Here is a 13710-nt window from a genome sequence, read left to right on the forward strand (position 1 = left end):
CGGCCCGTGTCCGACGCGGGCCTGAAGGAAGAAGAAGAGAAAGCGAGGCACGTCCTTCGGTCCATGCCGCAGCCACGGCCCCGAACCCGCCACGGCGCCCGTGCCGCCGCCCTCGCCGGAGCCCACGAGACCTGCATGGACGGGCATGGGCTTGAGAGCAGCACCTTCCAGCGCCGCCGCCGCTTCAGCCGCTGCCGCCGAGGCTGAGCAGCGACACCGCCCCCAGCTCTGCCCGCCGCCCCTGCCGTTGTTGCTGCTGCTGCTGCTCAGCCTCGGGCTGCTCCACGCAGGTAAGAGGCGCGCGCGAGGGAAGCCAGCCGCAGGGACGAGTGCTTTGTTCCCAGACACCCCCGCTCCCGAAGGCACACGTCGGGATAGAAGGGCGGCGTGGCGGGGGAGACGGGAGAGGCCTCGTGGGCTCCAGCCCTGCACCTCGGCCGGGCTCGCGGCGCAGCGGCAGGAACACCGCCGCCGGTCGTGCGCGCGCCCTGGGCGCAGGGGAGAGGCCTCTTCCCCTCCCTCTCTCCAGTTTTCCTGCCTTAGGCTCGGACTGTTGGTAAAGCTTCCCAACAGCCGCTTATCCAAGATTTAGAGGGCGGGGGCTGCGCCCCCGAGACGAACGTTCCGGATGCTCTATTGCTCGCGGCATTGGTGTTTACTGAAAGTCGGGCTGGGATCGGGTTTCCGCCGCCGCCGCCCCCTTCGAGGCGAGACCGGGAGCCTTGTGCTGCTTCTCCGGAGTCGGGGGTGGCGTCGAGGGGGAAGAAATCGCCCCAGACGTAAAGCTTTTCACCGGAATTTGAAAACCTGGGGAGGGGGGGAGTTAATCTCGAAGTAACTTAAACGTATGTAAACGGATTTCTTCGTGTTTTCCAAAACTGTTTTTAATTCAACTTTCAACCTCTGTGGAAAACCTGGTGCTTTGTGGCTAGCCGCGTGTTTTGGGGTTCCCGGAGGGGTTGACGCATCTCCCTGCGTGCTGGAGGTGGGCGCCTGCCCAGTGGAGGAGGAGTGAGTTACCGGTTTTTAGCCAAGTAGGCCTACCGAGGAGCCTTCTAGCAGGTGACACTTATTTTTCTTGCGAAATAAGTGTCACTAATACAATGTTATATGTCATTTGTATCTCACGCCGGGGCGGGGGTGGGTATCTAGGACACTCTTTTTTTTTTTTTTTAATAGAGTACTACGTCTAGAAGTTTGTCTACATAAAGAATTTTTTTTAATGCCAAATTGAAATCTAAAGTCTCTTAATTTGAGAACAACTAGAGCATTAGGTAAGTTTTCCTTTGAGGTCTTTTTGTCCGGTATTTTATGACAGCAGTCTCAACGCTGTGATCTGGACAATCTTGAACTGTAATGCCACCCAACTGTGTGGAGTAGTATTTATTTATTAAGTCATACCAGCCTTCCTAAAAATCTGGGAGGTCTTTTAAGTAATGGGGAAAAAAAGATGTGGCGTTTGAGGAGACTTAATTTACTTTTCCTAACTTTGCATTGTGATGGAACAGCTGCATTTTAATACTCACTTGGGGAAACAATGTAATAGTAAGTTTTACAGTGATTAAGGCTTAAATGACGGACTTCAGAACCTTAGAGAAGAATGTGAATCTGCATATGGTTCCAAGGAAATTTTCATGATGTGTCAAAAGTTACATTCCCAAGTGTTTGTGTGAATAATATATGTTCATAATGTCAAAAGTGTAAGTTTCTTGAAATGGAAATTGAAGTACTAGGTAGGACTGTGTGTCCCTCTTGACTGCTTGGGATATTGTTTCCTGTAGTTGCCAGAGAGTTCTGTTACAGGATTGGAATGTGGTTCTTGAAGACTTCTTTTCTGGTCAATAGTGAAAGACCTGAGAAGTTGTTTTAATGGTTTAGAAAATGAAGGTGCTTTATTTCAAAAACTTGGAATGTGAAACTCCTCTCCGTATCTAATGTGCCGTCACTAAAGTGGCCGTTATAGTCTACCTGGAGTTTCTGTGGTGAGTGACATCCTATGGACAACTTGTTGGGGTTTGGTGATTAATTTGGCTATGTAAGAAAAAGCTCCTTGTGAAAGATTGCTTTGAAGAGTTTTGCTGTGATCATGCAAGGATTGTTTCTCAGAGAAGGGAGCCTAGCCGAGTGCTCTTTGCAGATGGGCTACCATATGTTTTATACAGGCATAAAACAGCACCCCATATGCCCCTGCATTTTACTTAATTCTGCTTTAGCATATCTTATTTCTTTATTATAAACTGGTGATTGTGTTGCAAATTCACACATGTAGTCCTGGCATCAAGGAAATGAGTGGTGAAGTCTTTGAATCATTAAGGAAAGCTCTAGACCCACAAATCCTTTAGCACTTTCATTAACTGGAATGAAAATAGTATCACACCAGTCATAGATGACCTGACTCCAAAATTGGAGAGATCTATAACTGCACGTTTGATTTCTGCCCTTAGGAAATGAAAAAAGAACTTTTATACTTTGCCCCCTCCCCCCACTTTAAGGGGGAGCAAATATCTACAATTCCTGAATAGAGATCCAATATGGGAGTTACTTGCTTACTCATAGGCTTGATGGGCTTGTTGGCTACATCCTTGAGATTGTTTCTGCTCTGCATTGTCTTGGCATCTTGACAGGAAGCTTACTGTACCGCCTATAACAGGCAAAGTGTGCATTGTCATTATTAATTCATGAAGCCTGGATATTTCTGGGTGTATGCTGCAAATTAGTCATTATACAGGAGCCTGCAGTGGGGCTGAAACTGCTGACCCAGATGCACTCTCTAGTTAGCCCTCCTCTTTCCCATCATCTCTATTTGAAAAGGTTGTTAGAAACCTCCTCCCAAACAAAAAAACTCAAGGAGTTCTGTTTTCCTGTCATTTCTCAAAAGAATCAGCACCTGCCTGCTATAAAAAAGGGAAAGGGGTGGGTTGGGGGAGGAAGGAAAAAGGAGGTGAGAATCTAAATTCTTTTCTGAACAGTTACGTGTGCATTTCATGCTCTTTTTACTTTGGATATTTTATGACTATTTGAAATAATTATAAGTAAATGTATGCTCGGATAGATTTTATAGACCATAAAAAGAACAAATAGGCACTGGAAGTTTAGCGGAAAGTTCTTGTGCTGTCATTTAAATTGTAGTCTAGGAACTGTTCATTACTGAGTGATTTTGGCCCAGTTTTCATTTCCTTGCTTTCTGCTTACTAGGACTCTGATTTAGCAAGAAAAACATAATTGATGCAGTAGTTGCTTAAGTCTTGTTTTAAGCCATCAGCTACTGTGGTGAGAGTCAGGAATGTGGAGGAGGTGTGATATGAGGAAGGAAAATGGGATTTGAGGAGAGGCTTAGCGTCCTGGGCTTCCCTCTACCCATTTGTGATCCAGCCAGGACAAGGCCTTTGTCTTGATTTTTCCCAACTGTAAAATGGCTTTTAATGTCTTTGGTGTTGATTGGTTTTTCTGAGTAAAAACAGTTGAAAATGATTTGATATACTTTGGAGAGAGGAATTCTATAAATACAGGAGCTGCTTTTATCAACTCTGGAATGAGTAAACATGAAATAGGCCAAACACAGGAAGGTGTGCTTGGGATTTTTTTTTTTAAGTTCGGTGTAGTGATAGCTGTTAAGTCGATAGCTCCAAAATATTAAAATATTTTATTTTATTTTTAACTCAGGTTCATGTAAATACCCAATCTGGACTATACTTTTCCTTTCTTGGTCTTTGAAATTTAAAAACAGTAGGGAGGTGGCTTGAAAGGTTGTCATCTCGTTGTCTTTTCTGCTGAATTCAAGCCAGAAACAGAGATTACAGGCTGTTTCATTCAGGCTTAAAAGTACTTTAATACTGAAAAGATTAAAGTATCTTTCTGAAACATTATTAGGGTTAGTTGTAAGTCTTCATCAGATGAAGTCCTGAATCTTGACAGTATCCTGAAGTTTGTGTCCATGTTTTTAAGTAATTATATATTTAATAATACTCTTTTTTATAATTGGAATTATAAAACATTTTATGCCTGGAAAAGATCACAAAGTTCATTTTAGAACAGTCTCCTCATTTTTCAGCTGAGGAACCTAAGACTTGAAAAGATTGAAACTTCCTTCAGTGTAAAGACCTAAAAAGAATGTGGAAGTAACACAAAAATACATCATACAGTTAGTTCTATAAAACTTGAGGTGGATGATTAAGAAAAGTATTTTCCATGTTCAGTAATTCTAGAGTTCCTACTTTACGGACCAGAATATTAAACTGATTGCCACATACAACTGGCCTACTAGTGGCAATTCTTGCATCTTTTTATGCCTTGAGAGGTTTTTATTTTTTTATATGATAAATTAGTGGCAAAACACCATTTGAAAATTGACTTCTATTTATTTTTTATTTAAAAGGCTTTTTTAATGTTTATTTTTGAGACAGATAAATCATGAGCAGGGGAGAGGGAGAGAGACAGAGAGACTAGAATCTGAACCACACTACAGGCTCCGAGCTGCCAGCACAGGGCCCCACACGGGGCTTGAACCAATGGACCCGTGAGATCACAACCTGAGCCGAAGTCAGACACTTAACACCAACCAAAAGTTGACTTTTATAGTAGCGCAGTACTAGGTGGTTTTTCATTACTTCATTTTAGCTTTGCTTCAATCGTCAGGTGTATTGGAACTGTCAAGGAAAAAAATCACTTATGTATGTTCTAAGAATTTTGTGTTCTCTATTTCCCTGGTTCTGATAAAACACAGTTGGTGCACTCCTCTACCTGCACATCATGATTTCAGTGTGGTGTCCTTTTTGATTGAGTGTACCCTTCCTCATGAGTTGCTTGGGATCTGGGACCCAATGGTGATGGGTGTTAAGGAAGAAGTAAATACAAAGCTTGGTTAAATGATCCACTTTATTTTTTTAAGAGAACATTTCTACTTTGTAGATACAGGAGATTATATGTTTATATACAGTTTGTCAATGAACATCCCCAAGGAAATGAAGAATAACCTAGTATCTGGATTTTTTCTTGCTCTTCTTACCCTATAGCCATACTAGAGTGAGTTAAGGGTGTTTTAACTAAGGCTATAATTTAGGGGTCCCTGCCTAAGGTGTGGAACCTTAATCATGGTTTTGTGCTTTCCAAAGCAAATGAGTTACGCACTTAGTGAAATCAAAACAAAATTCACACCTTTAACTTGGCCTTAGAGCAAAGGACTCTTTCTCGAAATCTGTAAACAATAGCAAAGTTGATAAAATATTTCATTTAATTTTAACATAAGAATACTGGGCTTAGATTCATGTTCCCCCACAGGGCTTCATGAATTTAAAGTTTTAAGGTAACTGATTGCGTGTAGTTTTTCTCCCAGTGGCTTAATTTGTGAAGGAAACAGAAGCACAATGCAACCCTCGTTCTGAAGCCTTTCTTAAAATAGGAGTATATGAAATAGAACAAACAGTTTCTAAAGGACAATGTCATTTTCTCATGTAGCTCAGGAAGTTAAGACACATTTTAAAAGCGTTTGGTCTTATCTTTTTTTCTCATAGGTGACTGCCAACAGCCGGCCCAATGTCGAATCCAGAAATGCACCACGGACTTTGTGTCCCTGACTTCACACCTGAACTCTGCCATTGACGGCTTTGACTCTGAGTTTTGCAAGGCTCTGCGGGCCTATGCTGGCTGTACCCAGCGCACTTCTAAAGCCTGCCGTGGTAACCTGGTGTACCATTCTGCTGTGTTGGGTATCAGTGACCTCATGAGCCAGAGGAACTGTTCTAAGGATGGACCCACATCCTCTACCAACCCCGAAGTGACCCATGACCCTTGTAACTATCACAGCCACGCAGGAGACAGAGAACACAGGGAAGGGGACCTGAACCCTCCCAGTTACCTTTTTTGTGGCTTGTTCGGAGATCCTCACCTTAGAACTTTCAAGGATCACTTTCAGACGTGCAAAGTGGAAGGAGCCTGGCCACTCATAGATAATAATTATCTTTCAGTTCAAGTGACGAATGTGCCCGTGGTCCCTGGATCCAGTGCTACTGCTACAAATAAGGCAAGTATACTTTTTTCCTTCTTAAACTCGCAGATGTTTGATTCTTCAGACAATTTTTGAAGTATGCTACAAAAGACCTAGTTGAAAAGGAACTTTTTCTTGTTCTTGGCATGCAATTAACAGGGTGAATGAAGGATTAAATGAAAATCACTTAGGAAAGAATTTCTCACTGGAATTTTAGGGCTTATGTAAAATGTGGGTCTAAGTTTAACACTCAGCAGTGATATGGGGGGAAAAAAACAACACAGAGGTCTCTACAGAGAAGGCAGGCCTGTTTAAAGGGAAAATGTGTATTTTTTCTTTCTGTGAAGTCTTTTTCGAGTGTGACTCTTGTCGAAGAAATCCATGTTCCAATTTATCAGATGACCAAAGTGGGTGTTCCAAGTAAAGAAAGCTCTGAAACCTGGGGCAGTAGCCCGTCAGGAAACATACTTTATTGGAAATCTGGAAGCTGTAGTGAAATATGATGGCTATATGCCAGCTTCCCACTGGCAAAGCCGCAGTTGTGTTCCAGTTATTAATGTTGTTGTGACCAAGGAATTTTAGAACTGGCTGTTGTGTAATCTCAGGATAACAATTTAATTAAGCTGAAGGGAAAACTGACAAAATTAAGTTAGGCTTCTCCTGCCTCACTTCCCTCGTCTGTGTTCGTGTGTGCGCGCGCGCGCATATGTGTTAAAGAAGCTAATACCAAATAGAGAACATTTGAACCAACTTGAAAGCACCACTGTCCGGGCAACTAGGTGGAAGGGCTGTGAACTAAGTTCCCCGTTGGCAGTCAGTGCTAATTCAGGCATTAGTTAGTAAGGACAGAGGTCAGCAACAGTTCTCCAGAAAAAAGACTGTCACAAGTAACCAGCTCCTTCCCTGTCTCCCCCAACTACAAAATCACACATAGAGTATCTCACCTTGTTCATTTTCCTTTATTTGTTCATCAGTTGGTTTAGACTAAAATACAGTTGACAAGGATCAAATTTTGTAATATTTGTGACTGCTCTTTTGATTCCCAGACACCCTCCCTTACTTCCAAACACGTGTGGCATATTTTTAAATGAATTTAAATTATTTTACTTGGCATTTTGTGGAGGTAATTTTACAACACCTCCGGAGATATCTGGAGACACCCGGGGGTGTCACAAATCTAAGATTAGAAGTCCTTGCTCTGAACAAAGAAGTCTGTTACATCAGTCCAGACATTTTAGGGGGACTCAAAAATGTTTACGCTTTAACTCCCAATAAAAGCCCAGGCTTGCCTTTCCTAATCCTACATCTCAAATAAACTTTACCTCCTCTGGTTTTTATAAGTATGCAAATAATTTCTCCTGCCTGTATATTAAAATGTGTATTAGCTGTAAATTAGGGTAGACAGTTATACAATCATGAACTTGTAACACAGATGATGGCCAAAACTCCATCATTGCTGCAGAGTCATAGTGCATAAAACCTGGGAATACTCTGGAAAAACATGAGACCGAAGAGTCCAGAAGGAAGTTGCACTGGGAATGGAGAGAGACTTCATGGGCCATGTAGATAATTGACGGCTTAGAGGGCCTTCAATAATAGTTTTGAGATTTTTAAGTGCTTTGTGCATGGGAAAATATTGGTTCTTTTCACAAGCCCTAAATTTAATTTTCCATGCCTTCATCCAATCACATGTCACTTCTACTTGTTATTTAGTCTTTCAAAATGCTATACTTTTTACTGATCATGGTGGAATTATTTGGGGACAACCAGTTTTCTTATGAGTATTAATTTTACCTAAATAGAACAGTTGACACTGAAGTATTTTAGGTCATTCCATTTCAGTTGAGATCAAATCTGTCATCGTTTTTAGCAAACAAATAAAAAGTACAACTTTATTTTCTCCCTCAGTTTTGTAACAATCAAAAGTTTCACCCATTTCAAAAAGGATGTGGGAGAAAAACTGTCCTCTGACTTAAATTCAGGGAGACAGTGAGAAAGCGTGGTGTTTACGCGCACTGTTGGGAAGTAGTCCCCCACATCTGGTGACCATGCTAGTGAGCAGCAGATGGCCCCATGGTTTCATGACCTCTGTAGTTGTGTTGGTTGGTTGGTGTTTTTTTTTCCTTCTACTTTGTGCAACTCTCTGCAGAGCCCCCCAAAACATCTGGAAGATTACTGCTGAAGACCCATCTCAATGCTGATCTGACCTGTGTTGGTGAAACACAACTAAAGGCCTAAAATTTTGCAGTACAATTTCCTTTTACCTACCCAGGGCCCAGAATAAAACCTTTTAAAAATTCTAAGCAATGAAAGAATGATGGTGATAAAAGTAAAAATGCTCTGAGGCAGAAAGTACATAGGAAATAAGTTCCAAAAAAGATCTGATTGTTTTTTTTCCTTGATGTCAACTGCAATACTTCCTTTAAAAATATTTCAGATATTTTTTTGCATGAGTCTCAGCTTTACTGAGACCTCAAACACATACATAGATCAGCCCCTTAATAACTTAGCACTGCACATTGGAGATCCTGTGTCGTCCTTGGGGGCAAGCATTTTTAATGATGCATAGGCTCAGTGTCACTAGATTTAAAAGCTGACCAGTGCTATGGTAGAGGCTGGCCAGCTGTGCTGCTGAATTTGTTGTATGTAAGCACTCAGTCATTTCGTTGTCTTCAGCTCTGAACGAAAGCACTGAACCCCGGCGTTACACTCAGGGAGGGCCTAAAGGTAATTCCTCAGTCCTGGGAACCTGGCTTCTTGAGCAACCCATCTTCTGGGTCATCTTTGTGATCTCTACCTGCCCCTAAGTACCTTTCCCTCCTCACAAAAAGGCAAAATGTAGGGGGACAGAAATCTAAACAGAATAAAAAGTCATCTGTATTCAAGGGGTCATTTGGTAGTTAAGCCTTTTTCTTTGTCCACAGAGCAAGCAATGAGTTTAGGGCAGCTAGACCTATGGCGCTCAGCAGTGTGGCCTCCTCCCCCCTTGTCTACTTTCTGTCCTCCTTCCCTGAGAAACTTAGCCTGGTTTTCCAGTTGGTCATGATGGGCACAGGTACGCCTCCTCAAGGCCACTCTTTCTGTCAGGCCCTCCACCAGCTGGTCTCCCTCCCTTCAGAGTCTTGTGCGGTCGCTACCTTGCCAGGTAGGCGTGTTCCTAAAGGGGTGGCCAGGGCTAGCTTTTTTATCTCCACCCGGGGGCTGGAGGGCTTTCTGCCACGGCTGCATGCCTTGGCTGAGATCCGCATCAGCTCTGGGCCACCTTCCCCACCTTTAGCTGCAGGCCTGCGGGCCCTGGAGGAGAAAGATGAGAGGGACAGGCCTAGAACTGACAGCTGACTACATGGGAAAGGAAAGGGGGAAGAGGTGACCACACTATTTAGGCTGCAAAGAGGACACATGTGCATAGCTCTCCTGGGCCTCGGACAAATAAGCCAGGTCATCTGGAGAGAATTCTCCTTGGTGCCATCTCTTTGCCAGCCCCTTCATCCCCTGTTCACTTCACTCTGTGTGTCTGTATGTTTCTGTTTTAAGTGGACTCAGGCTTTGTTGTGTGCCTTGATTACTGAAAGTGATTTTGGAGTAAATGTGATGAAAAGGTTCTGTACTTCACAAATGTATTCCTAGTAGCATGGATTAAAATTGCCAGTCCCTCAGGGTGCATTTAAAACTATTCCTTTACCAAAATCAGGAATGCATTTATTGTACACCTAAGCAATGGGAATACCTTTTTAAATTATTTTCTACAACTTCTTTGGCTACCTTTGCTCTATTTTTCCATTTATTTTAATGTAATCTTGTTTTTGTGCATCACTCTAGCTTTGTCATCCTGTCCTTCAGTCTCCATAAAACAAAATGAGGGGAGAATGGGGATGACAGCAAGTGCCTTTATAGATCTGCTACAGAATTTTCCATGCTTCCTCCTTTAGTGAGAGAAGGTGGTTTGCCTGCCGGTGTTTGCATTCGGGAGAGAGGTGTGCTCCTCGTCTTGGCCGAGCCAGGTGACTGCTGGCCGTGTGGGGGAGCACTCTGAGGTGCCTGGTCTGTTCCCTGGGCTTCCAGCTCCCAGGAAGGTAACCCTGTCGGCAGTAGAACCTAGCGCCTATTGAAGCACGGGAGGAAGAGGCCACGCCCAGCAGTTAGTTATCTACCTATTTATTAAAGTCCATGACTATCCCTGATTCTCAAATTTGAGCTACTTTCTGGAAATTCGTAGACCCTTCCACTGGTCGACAATACTAGAGATATAGGGAGACTTAGATTGTTTGGTTCATTCTTGCTTTCTGTCTCTTTCAAACTGTAACCCAAGGTGTTCCCTTGAGCACGTGGGGCCCTAGAGCATGGTTTGGGTCTGCTGCTCCTTTCTGATGCCCCTTCACACGTAGCTGTTGTTTCACAGCAGTATTTGGACGTGTAAACCAGTGTTCTGGATCATTCTCTGTTGGTTACAAAATCAAAGCGAGATCTGTGCATTTCAGAGGCTTTCAACTGTCAAAGCAACCTCTGGATCAAGGTTGGGAAGACTGTCCTTTTCTGAACATAGTACATTTTCTTTGTAGTCAACTTTTTGCCCCCACCCCCATTATGTTTTTAGTATCTTTACAGAGATAGCCTCAGCTACATGATGATCATTCTTATTTTTATCGACTAAGGAAGATGCCTCATACTTGCATAGGCACGATTGTATTTTGAATATGGACATGGTACTTGCATGCTGGCTGCATTGTGAGAGGGGGATGTGGCATTTTCTTTGAGAATTTAGAAGCTTTTACTTCCAGAGATCAGAAACTCTTGTAGGCACATGTAACTAACTTTTAAAGGCTGAAATTGCTCTTTATTTTGTTATGATGATCAGTTATACAGTTAATTCTTGCCATCTCTTTAAGATTGGTCCTTGTTGGGGTACGAGGGTGGCTCAGTCAGTTGAGCATCGGACTTCTGCTCAGGTCCTGATCTCGGGGTTGACAAGTTTGAGCTCCGCGTCGGGCTCTGTGCTGTCAGCTCAGACAGAGCCTGGACCCTCCTTTGGATTCTGTGTCTCCCTTTCTGCCCCTTCCCTGCTCATGCTCAGCCTCTCTGTGCCTCAAAAATAAATATTTTTAAAAAAAAAAAAGGTTAAAAAAAAAAGTAAATCTGATTGAAGCATATTGGGGAACAGATGGGAAAGAAGTTTGCAGTTGTAGCTCCCTGCTCAGTGTAATCATTTCTTTGATAAATTGTATGATTAACTTGGTACTGCATTCGAACCACCAAACTTTACAGGGCCTGCTGTGGGAGTGGTGAGGGAGATGCGGACATGATACGGTCTCTGGGTGTAAGCACACAGCACATCAGCTCTCGGTGGAGAATTGTGGGGCTTGTGTGTATAACTAGCCACTCAGGGTTTCTTTCTGGAACATCATTTGCCCACAATCATAAGCTGCTTTCAGGTGTTCCTACTTAGCAAGTTGCCACGTGTGTGAAGGGCTGCTTCAGAGAGGGGCTGCTTGCTGTACCCAGGGCATACCCTCCCCCTTGGTCACAGTCACAGGTCACCGTTTTTACTCCTGGTATTTGGCACAGTCTCCTTTCCCACCCACCATGGTCAATGTGGCCCCTCTCTTGAAACTGCATTTCCTTATTTCCATATACCCTATATATATTTCTAGAAAGGTCTAGAACCCTGGCTGCCACTTTTGAAAGGTTGTTGGTATATAATAACCAGAAGCTTTCCAGAATTTGACTATTAAGAGTCAACAATTCTTAAATTCATTTTTCTGGACCCATCTCCTCTTTAAAATCCATGAAAGTATAGCTTCTCCTTCCAGACTTTATTTACTTCTGGAACAGTAAATGGGGTACCTGGACATCGGTCAGGCATCTGACTATTGATTTGGGCTCAGTTCATGATCTCATGGTTCATGAATTAATTCCAAGCCCCGCATTGGGCTCTGCACTGACAATGTGGAGCCTGCTGGGGATCCCCCTCCCACTCTCCGCAAGCTCGCTCTCCTCCCCCCCCCCTTGCCCTCCATCTCAAAATAACTTTTTTTTAGAAGATTGAAACAGTAAATAGTTTTTAGAAGAAAAGTCAGCTATAATTCTAAGTGGTTGTGTTCTTCCTTTGTTCTTTTCTGTTTCCTACCCTGCTCCTGTTTGTACTGCATTTTAACTTTGTAGGCCCAGGAACTATTCAACTTTGCTTCAAACAGGTTCAGCAAATTTCCTGGAGGTAAAAGGATTTCCAAGTGTATGTAAGGGGGGAAAAGAAGGAGGAGGAGCAATTATTAGCTGTATGGTTTATCTTTTAGTGTGAAAGATCATTCTCTATGATGAATGGGCCTTTCCATACAAGCTACATCATCCTGTTGTTATGTGTATTAAAATCCTCTGGGTCATAGTCTTTTACTATCTCTGTTCTCTAGAATGAAGAGACTTAGAAGATGGGAGTGGAAACCATCTAAAATTGTATAAAGTTTGTATCTGCTTAAGTCCTGTATTTTGAGTCAGCCTTTTCTGTGCCCGTCCTTCTGTCCCAGCTGTCATTTAGGAGGAGGAGACCTTCAAAATAATCCCCCATTTGTAAATGAAATGAACCCAAGTCCTGCCTGAGCCAGGCAGGCACAGACTTTACACCAGAGGTACAGACCAAGTCTCGTACACAGCTGACAGAACTTCTTTTACTGTCGCATTTCTAAATGTCTCTAGCTGCCCTGTTAAATTTTCGTTTGGTCAACATTTTCAGAGGAAGGGGCAAGAAGGAAACACTGGGTGGTTGGTACGTTTTTTTATTGTTGGCTTCAGTTAATGCTAACCAAACAGTTTCTGCCTGTGTGGAATGTGGCACATAAAACAGTTACATACAGTGTTGAACAATGAAAAAAATCTACCTTACCCATTTTGTCTTTATTTGTTTTGACTGCAGTAGAACTTGCTCTTCCAGTGTTTTGAATTTTGTGTTCTTGTGGGTGGGGTAGCTTAAGGACTTTTTAAACTGCTCAACTTAAGTGATAACTAGCAAGCAGAGCAGCACACATCTGAGGTACAGAATCAGACAGGCTTGCAGGAACACACAGGGCTGTTGATTGTAGAAAGAGCTTTCGGTGAAACTGGATCTGTGGCAAGATGAGTTCTTTGTATCCTAATGAGCCAGTTATTTTAAGAACTGAAGCCAAAAGAATGTTTGGCTAATTCTGGGGGGGTTCTTTGAGTGCTAGAACATCCTATGTGTGCTGTGGGTAAATTGATAAAGATGGCAGTTAAACACTAAATTCTCTCTGCTCTCCCATTTGTTCCTGAAATGAGGGGTCAGAGTTTAATCTTTATACCTCAAGGTGTGTTCGAGTGTGCCCTTGGGTCCCAGTAATTTGCTTCTGTGGTGTTGCTGTCTGCCTCTCTCCTGCCTCAGGCAAATGAAGACTGAGGCTATTGCTTTGTAGCATTTCAGTTAACTGACTTCTTGAAATGCATGGTCATTACCTCCAATCACCTCTTTCATGAATGAGGTTTTTTTTTTTTTTTAAATAGCCCTGGGAACTTGAAATTGAACCCATAAGTGGTAGAGCTGGAATGTATTGTAAAGGCCTTCAGACCCTTTTAGTTTTCAAATCACCTCTCAAAACTGAAGAATGATCCAAAGCCCTGATTTCCTAATCCCCACTGGTTTGAGCAACAGCCGTGGTGAACCAAGGCCTGAGCTATTTGCCAGAGGTCCTGCTCTAGGGCCTCAGGGTCTGCGGCCCTGCGCC

At 43.0% G+C, this 13710-nt stretch overlaps 1 protein-coding gene across 1 annotated transcript in view; it reads left to right on the top strand.

The window, feature by feature from the left end:
* Nucleotides 1-13710, top strand: part of RGMB (repulsive guidance molecule BMP co-receptor b) — a 26647-nt gene that overhangs the window by 2845 nt on the left and 10092 nt on the right. Inside the window, exons 2-3 of the mRNA XM_029942639.1 lie at nucleotides 28-290; nucleotides 5511-6019. Coding sequence (XP_029798499.1) covers nucleotides 28-290; nucleotides 5511-6019 — 772 coding nt within the window. The remainder of the gene's footprint in view (nucleotides 1-27; nucleotides 291-5510; nucleotides 6020-13710) is intronic.

This window comes from Suricata suricatta, chromosome 6, assembly GCF_006229205.1.
Source record: "Suricata suricatta isolate VVHF042 chromosome 6, meerkat_22Aug2017_6uvM2_HiC, whole genome shotgun sequence".
Taxonomy (NCBI): Eukaryota; Metazoa; Chordata; class Mammalia; order Carnivora; family Herpestidae; genus Suricata; species Suricata suricatta.